A 16,213-nucleotide genomic window follows, 5' to 3' on the forward strand; every position below is an offset into this window, starting at 1 on the left:
CACCTTAACTTTGTTTCGCAAAACGTATTCCATCGAACTGCAGTAGCCTCTAACCGTTCGGAAGCCTGACCATGGTTCAATAACTTTTTTGACACAGTTTTTACTGGTACGCAGCCCTTTGTGTGCCACTCTTGCGTATTGCTAAATTTATACATTAACTCCAGTATTTTCCATGTTAATGAATTTATTTGTCACGAAGAAAGACGCAACGTTGTGACGTTTGTCACCGTGTTTTGCGATACCTACAAGTTGACCTTCAGTGACCCGTCGTCGTGCGGCGGCCAAGTTGACGATCACCGTTTAATGACCATTTTCCGCGGCCTTCGGAGACGTCAAGTTCATTTTAAGACCTTCATGTTAACCAACAACGTTTTGCCTTTCCCATTCAGGGAAGGGACCCATAATAAAGAAGCTACATCGTGCCAAAAACATCGTTTGTAAGTGTTCCGCGATACCTACAAGTTTAGCTTCAACGCCCTCGTCGAACGGCGGTCAAACTGGGAATGGCCGTTTAATGATTATTTATGGCGGCTTTTTGGAAATGTCTAGTTTTTTTACTTTTATGTCAATTAACAACGTTTTGCCGGACATATACGAAACCAATCGAGTTTGAATCACGTCCAAGGTAAGAAACCTTCGTCAAAATTGTCGTGAAAAAAAATGACTGTTGTCACCAAGTTGTAAGCTGAAATCCATGCTTTTTGTATTTATGTAGACATGGAATAAATCAAAAAAAGCGTGGTGCTGTACGGTCGAACCAAAGTTTGGCAAGTCAAGTGTTTGGTAAACGCACGCCTTACGCCGAGCATTAGCAAAAATTGTATTAGACAGCAAACTATTTGGCCCCTCCCAAAATAGCACCAATCAACAAAGTACGAGACTCCTGGATCATATACCTTATTATGCATAGCTGATTTTGAAATTTCAAGTTTTGGGAGCATGTGGGTGGCCCGCTGTCATTTGGAGTCAAGTTCGAGGATTAGCATTTGGATAACTTACTACGCGTGTTAAATTTGAATAAGTTAAACTTTATTTACCACTCTTTCTTGACCAAACGTTTGGAATAAACCAATGTTGGACAGAAAAATATCCGGTTTAGAAAGAGGACCCATAACAAGGCCTCAATAGTCCCACCATGCCGCCTAATACTTGGGAATCAGTTTCATAGGAAAAAGCTTCACGCCGTTGTCAATTTATGCTGTCAACGTGGCTGTTAAACACGTTGTTTTCGACATGTTATAGGGACCAGACCAATTCTTTCGACACGAAGTCAAGCGATGTTAACCACAGGAATTTAGACAATCCTGCTGGTTATTGTTGTATTTTTTAACGCTTTTTAACTTTTTTCAGCTACATAATTAAAATGGTCATTTAGCCTCCTGTGCGAACTCGCGAACAAGCATCATTAGGCGGTTGTATGGGCTCCACCAATTAACACTGTTGAGAGACTACACTAAAATAAACATTTCAACATAGAAATCAACAATCAGTGCAAATCAGGTTTACTTTTATTTGACAAATGCCACTGACAAATGATGGTCTGCAAATGCCGTTTCATCACCCCTATAAAAACAGGAAGCAAAATATAAAAACATAAAATATTTTCGTGTGTATTCAATAATTACCTCATCGCCCAACATAACCAGTGTTTCTTCCTTGGCCAGTAAAATTGTTGACAGACTGAGTCAATTGAATTCCTTGAATGTTACCGAAATCCTGTAAAAAACAAACATAGCAGACTAACTGCACTTAAATGTTTCGAGTTAAGTTAAGTTTATTTCCCGGTGATACAAATCGTAACAGCACAATTGCGCTAAAATATTTACCAAGCCGGAAATAGCTGCGCAAGTTGGGACGCAATAACAACGAGAAGGTTTGGTGAGGCAAGGCCAAGGTCATATACATTAATTAATATCCTGTCTAGATAAGTGGCTCATGGTCAAAAGGGGTAAAAAATGCCAAAGGTTGGATAAAAAAGCAATGCCCTTGCAGCTAAACCAAAAAAAAACATTTCTTTTATGTAATTTCATTATTCTGTGCGTCAACAAAGCCATTACCCATTCACAGATTTTGTTTCTAGGGAATGTTCCACTTTTAAGCAACAGTAGTTAAATTTGTATCTTAAAAAGTCTTAAACAGCCTTCAAAAACTTTTCTGTACATTTTGTACCACAAGCTTGGTGTCCATAATCTTTGTTCTATATTGTGTCATAAAAAAACCCTATTGAACAAAAAATTCTGCACTTTTCAAGCTTTAGTACATTTTTTTCGATATCCTGATGTTCGCTTTTTACCCCTAACAGTTGAATAGGTCCAGAATTTTTATTTGACACCTCGAAGTTAGAAAAATAAACAAAGTAAGCCTATAAAACCACACTCAAGCCAAAGCTGACTTAGTGGATACAGCTTGTGATGAAGTTTTATTTTTAAGTATATCTGCAAGGACAAAAGTACACCTTATGTGTCTGGAGTAGATAACAAAATGCTATGAAGTAAAGGAAAAATGAGGAATCAATGAAATTTATGGTAACTATATCAGTTTTTGGCAGAAAATAAGATTTTTTTATTTCAAAAAAAATTCTATATTACACGACAGGCTAACAAGATGTTGAGAGAGACCTACACTTAGTGGCATAAAAATAAAAGACTGTTAAATAAAAAAGACCAAATCAAACAGTACAAGATCGTAACACTATTAGTACCAATTTTGTTTTAATAAAGAGCTGGGCAAGGAAGTAACCCTCTTTAGTACCAATTTAACATACCAAAACTTTCAACATTTCTTTTGTTGTTGGATCAACTTCAATGATGTCTTGGTCAAGTGCTGAAACATCAGGAACATAATTGTCTCGTCTTTCGCGCTCCTCCTCCTGCAGCTTAATGGAAATTCCGCGCACAGGTCCAGCATGGATTCGCTTCATTAAATGCGTGACAAACCTACGTAACAATATGCAAATTTCCTTTCAAATCAGGTAATTAGATGTATCATAAATGGTACACCAACCATTCGCAAAAAAAGGAAACACATGAGTGACATGTTACTGGGCATCCAGTATTTCTTTTAGATGCCAATAAATATAATTGCATGTGATGATGACCACTTGAGTCTTTATGCATCAGTAATTACATTTATGCGACTATTGATTGTCAGTGGTTTATTACTTTTCTAATTTGGCAGTGAACAGAAGCTTATAAATCTAATTTAATACCAACACAAAAAAGAAAGTAGTGACCTCTTGACAAACTAGAAAGGTGGTTTTGTAATATACTTCCATTTTAAATGTTCTATATCCTATTTCATCAATTCACTATACACATCATTTGATCTACACATATGATTGTTTTTGCAAACGAAACAAATGGGTGCCCACACGCATGTTTGCGTGGATTTATCGCAAACAAATTTTGCCGTTATGTTTAGATTCCTAAGGACAAATTATTAGAAAGCATAGCACGCAGACTAAGTCTTGCCTAATTTATACATGACGTAAGTTTTGATTCTTGAAATGATTTGTCAAAAATACGATCGTTCTTAACTGTGTTTGTAATATCTACATTCTACAAGTTGACCTTTAGTGACCCATGGCCAAGCTGACAACGAGAATTTAAACACCATTTATCGCGGCTGTTGAAAAAGTCAAGTTTATCAACCACGTTTTGCCTGACATAATTGAAACCGAAGCACATTTATTGAGTTTCAATCACGTTTTAGGTATGAAATCTTAGCCAAATGCGCTTGACAACTTGATAAAACGACATAGCATTGCTGCGCAAAAACAGCTGATTTCTAATCACCGAAACGACTGTCTTGTAAAACGTCTGTCCGGACGTCAAGCTGAGCACTCCCGCTCTGCCCCCTAAATCGTAAACCAGTGAGTTACTCCCTTGGGACTTCTATCTGACTGACCATGTATACATATTATGGTTCATAAAGGTAACTATTTAGTCGATTAAGGCAAAATTGTAATTACTAAACGAGTAACCTACTGCAAACAACTGTTTAAAATGCACATTAAGGCTTGTATTTCTGTATTCTGGACTAAAACTAAAACCAACTAGAAAGGTTGCTTTCTGATATACTTCCATTTTACATATTCTATTTCCTATATTACCAATTTACTATACACATCATTTAATCTACACATATAATTTTTTTTGTAAACGAAAACGAATGGGTCCCCACACGCGTGTTTGTGCGGATTTACAGTAAACAAGTGTTGTGGTTATTTTTAGATTCTTAAGGTCATGACTTAAGTATTGATTCTTGAAATGATTGTCAAAAAAACCCACGTTATGATGAAAAAAGTTCTAAACTGTGTTTTTGATACCTACAAGTTGATGTGACTTCAGTGACCCGTCGTCGTGAGGACTGTAAAGAAAACCATTTGGCTGATTGAAGCAAAATTTTGGATTTAAACAAGTAACCTACTGCAAACAACTGTTAAAAATTTCAGCACATTAGGGCTTGTATGCCTGGCTTAAAAGTAAAAATTAGTTTGGGGTTTATGAGGTGAAAAATGGGTGAATCCTATTAAAAATTACGAACTTCTTTAGAAAACCTTACATTGCACCAACCAACAAAGCATGAAACTCCTCACGTACTTTAATCAGCACAGCCGTTTTTTTAAATATATTTTGGTTGCCTGTGGGTACACCGCTGGGAAAATCGGGGTCAAACTTCAGGAGGATCAAATTCCGATTAATAACTAACATCTGTCCAAATTGAATAAATTTGAAGCACTCTTTCTTGACCAAACAAGTGTTACAAACCAGCGTTTAACAAAAATTATGTTTTTGGGTGCTGTGGGTGAACCGCTGGGTCAATCGGGGGTCAAACTTCAGGAGAATCAAATTCGGGTTAATAACTTACATCTGTTCAAATTTGAATAAATCTAAAGCACTTTTTCTTGACCAAACGAGCATTACAAACCAACATTAGACAGAAAAAAAATACGGACAAAAACAATTTGTGTCCCCTTCAGGGAAGGGGAACAATAATTATTTTGGGGTTTAAGGGGTGAAAATGGGTGAATCCTTTTCAAAGTTACAAATTTCTTTAAAAAAAATACATGGCACCAAACAACGAAGCATGAAACTCCTAGGTTATGTACTTTAGTCAGTACAACCGAATATTGCGTTTTGGGGGCTTGTGGGTAAACCACTGGGTCATTCGAGGTCAAACTTCAGGAGAATCTAATTTGAATCAATAGCTAACAACTGTGTAAATTTGAAGCACTCTTTTTTGACCAAACGCATTTAACAAACCAGCGTTAAGACGGAAAATATGGACAAAAACAATATGTGGGGAAGGGGACCCATAAAAACTATCTGAAACTTGGAAACGTTTTTTTTCTTCGAAAGACAAGCAAAGTTATGTAATGTGTAAACATTGAACAAAATTTAACTCATGTACTGCAGAACACCATGAGGTTAAAAAAAAATTTGAAAAATAAATCCCCTTTGCTTGTTCCAAATTTCATGGACAAAACCAAGTCTTCACAGGTATGATAAATTTCTAGACTACTGTTTTCTATGGCAGTGGTTCTCAACCACAATATTAATCTCTATTACTGTCTGTGCTATATTGCTGTATTTGCCAAATATGAGCAGAGAAAAAGAAAGTTCTCGTATAATCGATTTAAGGCAGTTTAATTTCTGTTCTAACTAGAAGAGTGGCTTTCTGATATACTTCCATTTTATATATTCTATACGATATTTACCAATTTACTATACACATCATTTGATCTACACATATGATTGTTTTTGTAAACAAAAACTAATGGGTCCCCACACGCGTGTTTGTGCGGATTTACAGTAAACAAATGTTGCGGTGATTTTTAGATTCTTAAGGACAAATTTTTAGAAAGCATTAACCCAACAATAAAAAAAATGTTCATATTCTTTTTGCACTATTATTGTCATGTAATTACAAAAACATTAAAAAAAGTAACAAAGACTTAAATCTAATCTCTTGCTTTGACCGAGATATAGTCCTCCAAGGTCAGGTTTTGAACACAATTTTTTTTAGAAAGCTGTAACAGTTGTGTTACAGACACTTTAAATTAAAAAGCAATTTGCTACAAGTGTATACATAACAAAATGTTTTTCATTTAACTTTGTTTCGCAAAACGAGTACCATTGACCTGTAGTAACCTCTCAGGGTGCACACGCCAAACGACTGTTTGACCTTTTGACACCGTTTTCAATAGCACGCCGTCATTCGTGTTCAACAATACTGTTAAGCCTAATTCATACATGCCTTGAGTATTGACTCCTAAATCGATTGTCAAAAAACGCTACGTTATGAAGAAAGTTCTGAGCTGTGTTCGTAATACCGACTAGTTGACCTTAAGTAACCCGTGATCATGCGGCGGCCAACGTGACAACGAGCATTTAAAGAAACATTTATTTGGCAAAAAAGTCAAGTTAACTAGAAGGGTGGCTTAGCACATTTTACTATAGCATATACACTAAAACCTATTCTGCAAACTGTAATATATTCTCTATATTTATTTATATTGGGTCCTATATTAGCCAACATTTTTTATAATCTTGATTTGTTTCTGCAGGCAGAAACTCATGGGTCCCCAAAACCGCAAAGTTGTAAACAGACAACCATAAGAAACGGTGCTATAAAGTCAAACACAGTGATTGGTAGTGTTCCTAAAAAAAAAGTTATGTAAAGTACAAACTGTCTAAATCTCATGCAATTGAGACATTGTTATAAGTTTGTGTGCCTAAATAGCATAAAACACTGACATCTCAAAATGGCATATTATACAAACTGTCAAAATGTATTGTTGATTAATTCACACATTTTGGGGGGTTGGTAGGGTAAATAATAGGGCTGCAGGGTGAAACACAATATTCGACAGCTACAAATGTCAAATTCAAAAAAACTATCAAAAATTCATCCAAATCGGCCGTTTTTGAAAAAATAGGTGGCTTAAGCAGTAAATATTGGGCTACATGGTGAAACACAATAATCGACGCCCTAAAATGGCATAATGAAGAAACTGTCCAAATTTTATCCGAATCGGCCATTGTTTAAAAAATCACCCATTTTAGGGTTCTACTGGGGTAAATATTGGGGCTACAGTGTAAAACACAACAAATGATGCCCTAAAAAAGCACAATGAACAAACTGTCCAAATTTCATCCGAATCGGACATTGTTTAAAAAAATCACCCATTTTAGGGGTCTACTGGGGTAAATATTGGGGCTACAGTGTAAAACACAACAAATGATGCCTTAAAAAAGCACAATGAACAAACTGTCCAAATTTCATCCAAATCGGACATTGTTTAAAAAATCACCCATTTTAGGGGTCTAGTGGGGTAAATATTGGGGCTACAGGGTAAAACACAACAAATGATGCCCTAAAATGGCACAATGAACAAACTTTTCAAATTTCATCCAATTCGGACATTGTTCAAAATTTACCCATTTTAGGGGGCTAGTGGGGTAAACACTGGGGCTATCGAGTCAAACTAAACAAATGGCACATCTACATAACTATATCTACCATCTGTGAAAATTTCATCCAAATCCATCAAACATTTCAAGGCAAAACGAGGTGGACAAACTTTAGGCAGAAAAAAAACAAGAAAAAAAAAGAAAAAAAAAGAATAAAAAGAAAAAAAAAAAAAAAAATCGAGTAAAATCAATATGTGTCCCCTTCAGGGAAGGGGACCCATAATTATTTCATCTTAACTTTTATTAACAAAGTTTTTCTTGACATATACAAAACCGAAGCACGGTTATTAGGTTTAAATCACGTCATAGGTGTGAAACCTTTGCCAAAACTGAAAATGTGAGTGATAACTTAAACGAAATAGCATTGCTGTGCAAAACAGCTGATTTCTAATCACAGAAACGACGTCTCGTAAAACGTCTGTCCGACGTCAAGCTGAGCCCTCCTGCTATCGTAAACCAATGAGGAGTTACTCTCTTGGGACCTCTGCCTACAGTGTCTTTCTTGACCAAACGAGCGTTAGACACATTTACGTTTTGGGGGCCTGTGGGTGAACCGCTGGGTCAATCGGGTTCAAACTTCTGGAGGATCAAGTTTAGATTAATAACTAACATGTGTTCAAATTTAAATAAATTAGAAGCACTCTTTCTTTACCACATGAGCGATAAAAACCAGCGTTAAAAATTTACGTTTAGGGGGCCTGTGGGTGAATCGCTGCGTAGTTTGGGGTCAAACTTCTGGTGGACCAAGTTTAGATTAATATCTAACATATGTCCAAATTTCAATAAATTTAAAGCACTCTTTCTTTACCAAACGAGCGTTACAAACCAGCGTTAAAAATTTTACGTTTCGGGGGCCTGTGGGTGAACCGCTGGGTAATTTGGGGTCAAACTTCAGGTGGCCCAAGTTTGGATTAATATCTCCAAATTTAAATAAATTTGAAGCACTCTTTCTTGACCAAACAAGCGTTACAAACCAGCGTTAGACAGAAAAAAGAAAAAAAAAATACGGACAAAAACAATATGTGTCCCCTTCAGGGAAGGGGACCCATAATTATTACATTGAAATATAAATGTAAATGATATTTTAACAAACTAAATTTGTAGGGGGGAATTGGATTTGAATATCAATCAGAAAGGGTGCACAGGACAAAAAAAGGTTGGGAACCATTGTTCTATGGCATTCATATTAAGCAAGTTAAGGTCCCAGACACACTGGAAAAAATCTTCAGAAATTCAATGAGCTTTCGTGATTGTGTACCTTCCTTGATTATTTTCTTTACAATGTATTGTTAGATTGCAGTGACGGAAGTACACTTTCTGTGTTTATTTTTTTGGATTGGGTCCAGTATTTCCCATTGTACACTTTAAAAAAAGGTTTTCTAGGAATTGTCCAAAATTCATTCATTTCGGACATTGTTTAAAAATCTGGCAACCAGATGCATTTAGAACACAACCATCAATGGTTCTGCCATTATCAGACTGTGGACACCAAGTATTCCAAAGGACAAATTAGTAGCAAGCATCAACTCAAAGTTTTTGTCCATACTCTTTTTATATTGTGATATTGCTATATTTTCTGGATAGTATTATAGATTTATGCCGATAAATTAACAAGCCATGTTGTGGCAAAGGTATAACAAATTGGTTTCAACAATAACAAAATATGGAAGTGGTTAAATACACAACCTTGTACCGAAACTGAAAACGGAGGTTCTTACTATGTTTGAAAAACATACAACCACATATGGCAGCAACAATATACACAATGTATATTAGCGGCTGTAAATGTAACTACTGGGCCAATCAGGCTAAAATTGAACCAAAGAAACCCCTACTAACAACTGATAAATTGATTCTGGGAATCATTCCCTGTTCTATTGCCATTGTTGCAACGATTTCCACCTTTCATATATATCACAAGTTTGGGAAATCTTTATTTCCAGGCTGAAATCAGTTGACAATCTTTTAAAAAACAAATATATTTCACTAAAAAAGCATCTTCAGTGTCTACAGAAAGCAATAAAAGGGATTAAAATTAGAAAAAGCCAATAGTTCTTTAACAAACACGGTCACTCCACAACTGAAAGCCTAGCAGAAGACACTGAAGATGCTTTTTTAGCGAAATATATTTGTTTTTTAAAAGATTGTCAACTGATTTCAGCCTGGAAATAAAGATTTCCCAAACTTGTGACCTACTAACAACTGATCATAATTTCAGCACATCAGGATTTGTATTTCTCACCTGAAGTGAACTTAAACCAAATAGTTTGAGGAAAAGGGGTGTTTAAAAAAGTTTGTAGCATTCTTTCTTTAACTAACTGGCAGAACAAAGCAGGTTTGAACAGAAAAAATAGGCGAAAACAAAATGTGTCTACTTCACTGAAAAAAACATAATAAAAACCTGTAGGTACTACACTGCAATAAACGCAATGGTTATTGCAAACTTAGTAATAATACATTACTTTATGTTGATTGCTGGAGATTGCAAAAAGTTAAGAGGAAATCTATAATTGTTTCCTTCAAATCTAGTTAGTGAAAAGTGTACCAATAACAATTATTCAAGTTTTTTTTTAAATCAAACCAATGATTGTGAGCAATTATTGATACACATACTGATTTCAATGAGTTATTTTAACTCAATCCACAAAAAGCATTTATTTTTGTCTGCTGAATTATCTTCACAATATTATTTTCGGCATAGGTTTTTTTTTAAATATGGCCTTTGTTTTAAAAGAATTTATTCAAACACCTACTTACCCAGCTATTTGATTTCTTAGCTTTTTGCTTGGTATGATTGCAATCTCTTCACATACCCGCTTGTTTGTGTGAAAGTCCAGTGTCAATTTCATGTAGTACTTCTCAATGATAACTCGGGCAGCTTTCTTTACGGTCTTGGTCCGTACTCGACCCTAAACCATAAACACCGGTCAATCAACTGCATCACGGATATAGGTGATAAAATGAATGTTTTTGAAACAACCTAAAAACCCAAACATCATGTTTCAATAACTTGTACAAACCACAAAAATAAATTTAGAACGATGAATACAAGACAAAAAGACAGTAGATACATTTAGAACGGATTTGTTTGGATAACTTCAACCACTTTCTTACCTACCATCATGCAAGCAGATAGCGATCACTGGTAAAGACCAACCTGAAAAAAGTTTTCGCAGATGTCGCTGTCGCCGTTTGGTGTCGCAAACGACAATTTTTTTCTTGAAAACTGAAAAAAAAGGAACATGTAAGTTAACAACATGCGACATAACCAGGGTTACCATCAGCCTCAAAATAAAGATAAACAAAACAATGCACAAGAATGTTCATCCACCTCTCGCCAACACCAATAAAAGAATGCTCAGAAAATCTTTCTAGAACAGTGAGAAAATCAACCACCGTCACGAGTGACTGCACAATGGGGCAGTTAATTAAAATAGTGATGCACCGAAGTTTCGGTTGGCCGAAACATTTCGGCCGAATACGCTGTTTTTCGATGTTTCGGTTTCGGCCCGAACTTTTTTGAAAATTCGGCCGAAACCGAACTTTTTGATTGCATGGAATTATTACCCAAACTTTCATTTTCGACAATACGAAACATCATAAATTAACTATTTGTTGTATCTATAAAATACTTGCCACATTGTCTGCGAAACATTACAAGTTTAGTGAAGCTTTTGCATTGTGAAAGTGATTATGGTTTGTCATAATTGAGTTCACTTGCATCAACAACACAAGGTTAAGTTAAAAACACCCATAAGAAATGCGGTTTTAGGTTCGGCCTGATTCGGCCGAAATTATTCGGCCTCGTGGCCGAATATTCGGTTTCGGCCCGAACCTTTTTAGGCGGGTTCGGTGCATCACTAAATCAAAATATTAAATGGCCACACGATGTCGCCACGCAACAGTTATAGTTAGCGGCGGATTTGTATTGCGGGGCTACTGTTGTCTGATAAAATCGAACGTTTGAAAGAAAAATTTAAGAAATTAATCATATTGCTGATACAATGTCACAATACTATTCTGTGCCAATTTGCCTGGAAAGTAAAGGTGGCCATAAATTTCCACTTAACAGTCAACTGCATGAGAAAATGAAGGTGACTATCAAGCGTTGTGACCCTTAAACTGAAAAGTTGTGGAAACCGATAATTTATTTATTCTATCAGATGAAAGAAATACATGGCCAGCACGAGAAGTTGTTGATCAATCAATGATCGCCAAATTTAAACAGCAGTTTCCTGCTACCAGAGTTATTTTAGATGCCACAAAAATTAAAAAAAACAACCAATGTTAAAGCTCAAAATTCCACATTTTCAACATGTAAAAATACCATAAGGATTCTGGTTGGAATTTTACCAAAAGGGCTAGTGACTTTTCTAAGTAATTTTCATGGAGGATGTACAAGTGATATGCTAGTAATAGAAGATTCTGTACTATACTAAAATGTCTCAGAGTTTTCTTAACCCATAGACAGCATTATGGCAGATAGAGGAATCAGAGTGCAATATTTGTTTACATCCTTAGATATATTTGTTAACATCCCTAACAATGCTAAAAGGAAAAAGCCATGAAAATATTTCAGTAGTAACTAAAGGATAGGCATACTGCATCAGAAAGGATCAATGTTAAGAGAGTCATAGGACTCTTAATATAAAATAATATATAGCTAAAATATACAATATATTAAAGCAATCCATGCCTCATTATGCTGCATCTGTCAAATAAACTTATTTTTGTTTGTTTTATGGGGACAAATGTTAGGCAATGTATTGTTAGAGATAAGTGTTACATTTTTTGTGTATGTCAGTTCTGTCCAGCACAATGTGTGTGTGTTTTCCAAAAAGTACATGATAGTGTATTCTTGTGTTATCAACTAAACATTTAGTATATAATTACTTAAACCAATGACCGATTTGCAATTTTTCTGCACAAATACATCTTTAAATGTATACACCATAAAGTAGCAGTACTGCTTATTAGCAATGCCCAAATGTCCTTGAATCTGAAAACTTAAAAATCTTCGAATTCATACACCACAAAGTAGCAGTACTGCTTATTAGCAATGCCCATTTGTCCCTGAATCTGAAAGTAGTATATATTTATGATTTTTTTAATTGAAGGCTGTCACTCACAAATTCAGATATGGGAAGTTAGCACCTTCGGTTATAATTGCAATCTTTCCCTAGATGGACATTTAATCTTAACCAAACCAGTTTTCTCTTGCTTTGCATCTGGTGTTGCAGCAAAGTATATGGCTGTTGGTTGTCAATAAACAGACCTGCCGCACTCATGTGGATATTTTTTGTTTTGCTGAACAAAGTAAGTGCCCTTTTTTCATACATTTTGCCATGACATATTGCTCCTGTGGACATACAAACTTAGAGTTACATAGTTTTGCATATTTCTTCTTTCAGTTGCCAAAATAATATCCCTAAATTTTGGTGCTGTTATGCGAAACTTTCATTGGTTAACATTCCTTGCACTTACTTTGTTCAGTTGTGTTTCATTCAATTTTTTAATTTGTAGAAAACAAGGTTTACAAGTCACCACTATACAGTACATGTAATAAATAAAGTAAGTGATTACTTTTCAATTGTGTTGCAGGGTGGTGAAACGTTTAAAACTGATCTGTATAACTTTTCTTAACAGATAGCTCTTCTGTGATGTGAAATTTGGAAACCATAAGAGCTGTGGCTGCTAGATGTTTGCATGTAGCAACAGGTCCTCTTCCTGCTGCACACTCACATTCTGAATTTTCAATTTCTCCACTGTTTTCAAGTTTTATTTTGACATCATATGAAACATTTTTTTCAGTGAAGCATGTACAATGCCACTTAAATAAAACTCAAATAAACATTTCAGACTAGGCGTCCTTTCACAATAGCCTTCACATTTTTTTTGTCACATGTGGACTTCAAATGAAAATAAACTTTCACTTGTTCCTCAGTTGTGTGTGGTATTTGATCCTAGCTGATTATTTGAGTAAACTCTACTTTGTGCCACTGTAACTCAGAGCTGCTACCTACATTCTCCATCAAGCTCACAGCACAAGTGAAGTTGTCATTCCTATCATGAGCCTGAAGTCTGTGTACAAGTAGTTATGCAGAGAAAAAACAAGAAGCTATTGCAAAAAAACACAGAAATACAACGCATCTTAAAATTAAATCCTCCTTCTTGCCAGTTGTTTTGGGACATCTTTTATTTAACTCAGATTTCCATTTAGAATAATCCATTTTTAGTTGATTTAAGTTGGCAAATAACAACGTTTAGTGGTAAAAATATGACGGAGTAGAGTTGTGTTGACGGAGTAATGCGAAATTTAGGCCTTTCAATTTGCGCGCGTTTGTGCCGTTATGACAACTATAACTGTTGCGTGGCGACACCATGCGGAATTTTCGACCCCTTAACTGCCCCATTAAAGGTAGCGCCAATATAAATGATATAGCCTAACACAGAACATAAATCACCATTCATACGCATTTAAATAGCTCGGCGCGCGACGCGTAAGGCCAAATCGGGTTGGCTCACCGTCGGTCAAAATTTCATTAGGCTCATCAAACTTATTAAATTTCGTGGAGTTGCTGGTCTCAAAATCGGTTTCTGATAAATTGTTGGCGTCGTCGGACAACTGGAGTCAATTTCTTGGAGCGGTTTCTGTTAAATATGGCCGAAAATGGTCAACATGAACGACACGTCCATAATCGTTTTCTTCTCCTTTGATACGGTACCGTAACAGTGATATCTTGGCAAGAACCAGCACAAGCCAGCCGTAGCCCAATTTTTTTTCTTCCCATTGGCTGGTAGTAGGCTAGTACTAGGCTACAGCCATTATCCTACTTCAAACTCTTGTGGCAAAGCGCTTTTATCATAGTTTATATTTGCCTAGTAGCCTAGCTGCCGTCCTGAAATAGATGCGGAAGCATAAGCGTTTTTTGGCGAGGCCTAAGGCTTTCCTGAGTTGCACAAGGGAGTTTTAGCTTGCTTGGTTTAATTACCATACATGATATCCACCGGTAGACCAACTTTACGTTCAAAAATTTAGAAAATTTAGTGGATTCATGCTGAGGAACGATAAGCCATTGCAACATAAGGTAAGTGATTATCGTTTTTCTTGCTAAATATTTGTGGTTTTTCAAAGGCCGGTCCGTGATAAAATTTCAGTTTCAAAAACGGTCCACAATGCAAAAAAAGCTTTGACTTAATTTCCAAGGTTATCTAAGAGGTCTTCAATTCTTGTCAAGGGATATGCGTGTTTTCGAGTGGCAGCATTTAGTTTCCTAAAATCAACACAGAATCTGTAGAATATTTTTTCTGAACCAGTAGGCCTACCACCGGAGACGCCCACGGACCACAACTTGGTTTATTTCCCTAAGCTAACGTTGCGTACGTTTTGTCGATTTCTTGATCAATTGAATTCTGTTTGACCCATGCAGTACACCTTGGGGGTTGGCGTATAGGCGTGGCGTTACCAGTGTCAGTTCGGCGTCCCAAATCACCATGTTTATTAGGATTAGAAAATACGTCCGTAAATTCTCTAACAAGTTAATTCTGACTTTAAAAGCGTACTTTAAATGACTTGGTATACGGAGTGTCACACTAATCGTATCAGCAATTTCTGATCAGTCGAAATCGCACCACCGGTAGGCCACTTTATGCTATCTGTGTGAAAATCCAACATTTCTGTGTTTTTCTTCAAGAAATCTATTCCCAGAATACCCCTATTAAATCCAATATGGACTACAGCCAGCTGGCAATTGGAGGTGATTTGATTTAAGTCCAAAATTGTGTCAAATTGCCCATAACAAATACACTACTAAGGGTACTGTCCATTGGTGAAAAATGTATGTGAGCTCGGTTGATTAACCCTAATGTCAACAAGAAAGTCTACGTCTTGAATATTTTTGATTTTAGCTGTGACGTAAATCGCCCCGTTGATCGACGTCAATTCATTAACCGGCATGTTGGCCTGCACACCGGTCACCATCCGGTTTAATGTTTAATATTGTCGTTCCAGCGTCCTGTATTTGTGCTTGAGGACCTAGAACCTCTCGGGCTGTTTCGTTTCGAGTGACCAGATTTTCCACACAAGTGGCAAAGATCGTTATCGGTTGTGGATTACCAGCCATAACCTCGAGGTTTTTCATATGACTGAATGTTCAATACAAAGTCCACGGCTTCATTAATTGTCTTCGGATGGCACAAAATAATATGTTTTCGCATTTTTTGTGTAATTCCGGAAATAAATTTCTACCCTTAAAAATCCTATGACCTTTGCGCAATAAACTACGCAAGCGCGCCGCAATCTCTACACATGACTCCGAAGGCATCCAGCGGGCGGCATCAGATTCCGCTCCAGCTCTGGGCAAACTGGTTTGCAGATATCTATTTTCCAGTGCTTCCACTAAGGATTTGTAATTCCACTTTTATTTAGCCTCTATAAGTCGAATTGAATTGTCAGCTAAGTGTTTTCCCATGTCTTTTAAGAGCCCCGGCACCGGAAAATTATTTTTTGATATGTTATTTGTAGAATTTTTATAAACACGATTTCAGGTTTAAAATCTCAAAATTCGAAGTTACTAGTCAAATATGTACATTTCAAATCTAAAAACACGGACACCTTGCGGATATTTCGTCACATTGTCCAAGCGCCATGTGACGTCACCTCGTACCAACTTGGTTTGGAACTTTGGAGCAGGGCTGCCACTCCTTGGGATTTTTCCCAAGATCTTGGGATTTCAGTG

General features: G+C 36.4%; 1 protein-coding gene and 1 long non-coding RNA gene across 2 annotated transcripts; one reads left to right on the forward strand and one right to left on the reverse strand.

Annotated features, from left to right (window-relative positions):
• Positions 1–1,490: 1,490 nt before the first annotated feature.
• Positions 1,491–10,676, reverse strand: LOC145223143 (small ribosomal subunit protein eS17-like). Its single transcript, XM_080089493.1, has 5 exons — positions 10,594–10,676; positions 10,233–10,384; positions 2,765–2,936; positions 1,626–1,716; positions 1,491–1,563 (listed from the first exon to the last, which is right to left on the reverse strand). Exons 1-4 carry the CDS (start codon positions 10,597–10,599, stop codon positions 1,627–1,629), a joined length of 420 nt encoding a protein of 139 aa, XP_079945619.1. The 5' UTR covers positions 10,600–10,676; the 3' UTR covers positions 1,491–1,563; position 1,626.
• A 482-nt stretch (positions 10,677–11,158) lies between these two features.
• Positions 11,159–13,333, forward strand: LOC145223144 (uncharacterized). Its single transcript, XR_013859415.1, has 3 exons — positions 11,159–12,791; positions 12,999–13,046; positions 13,122–13,333. It is a non-coding gene; the product is annotated as an uncharacterized LOC145223144 (long non-coding RNA).
• Positions 13,334–16,213: the final 2,880 nt, after the last annotated feature.

This window comes from Phallusia mammillata, chromosome 4 (genome assembly GCF_965637545.1).
Source record: "Phallusia mammillata chromosome 4, kaPhaMamm4.hap1.1, whole genome shotgun sequence".
NCBI classification, from domain to species: Eukaryota; Metazoa; Chordata; class Ascidiacea; order Phlebobranchia; family Ascidiidae; genus Phallusia; species Phallusia mammillata.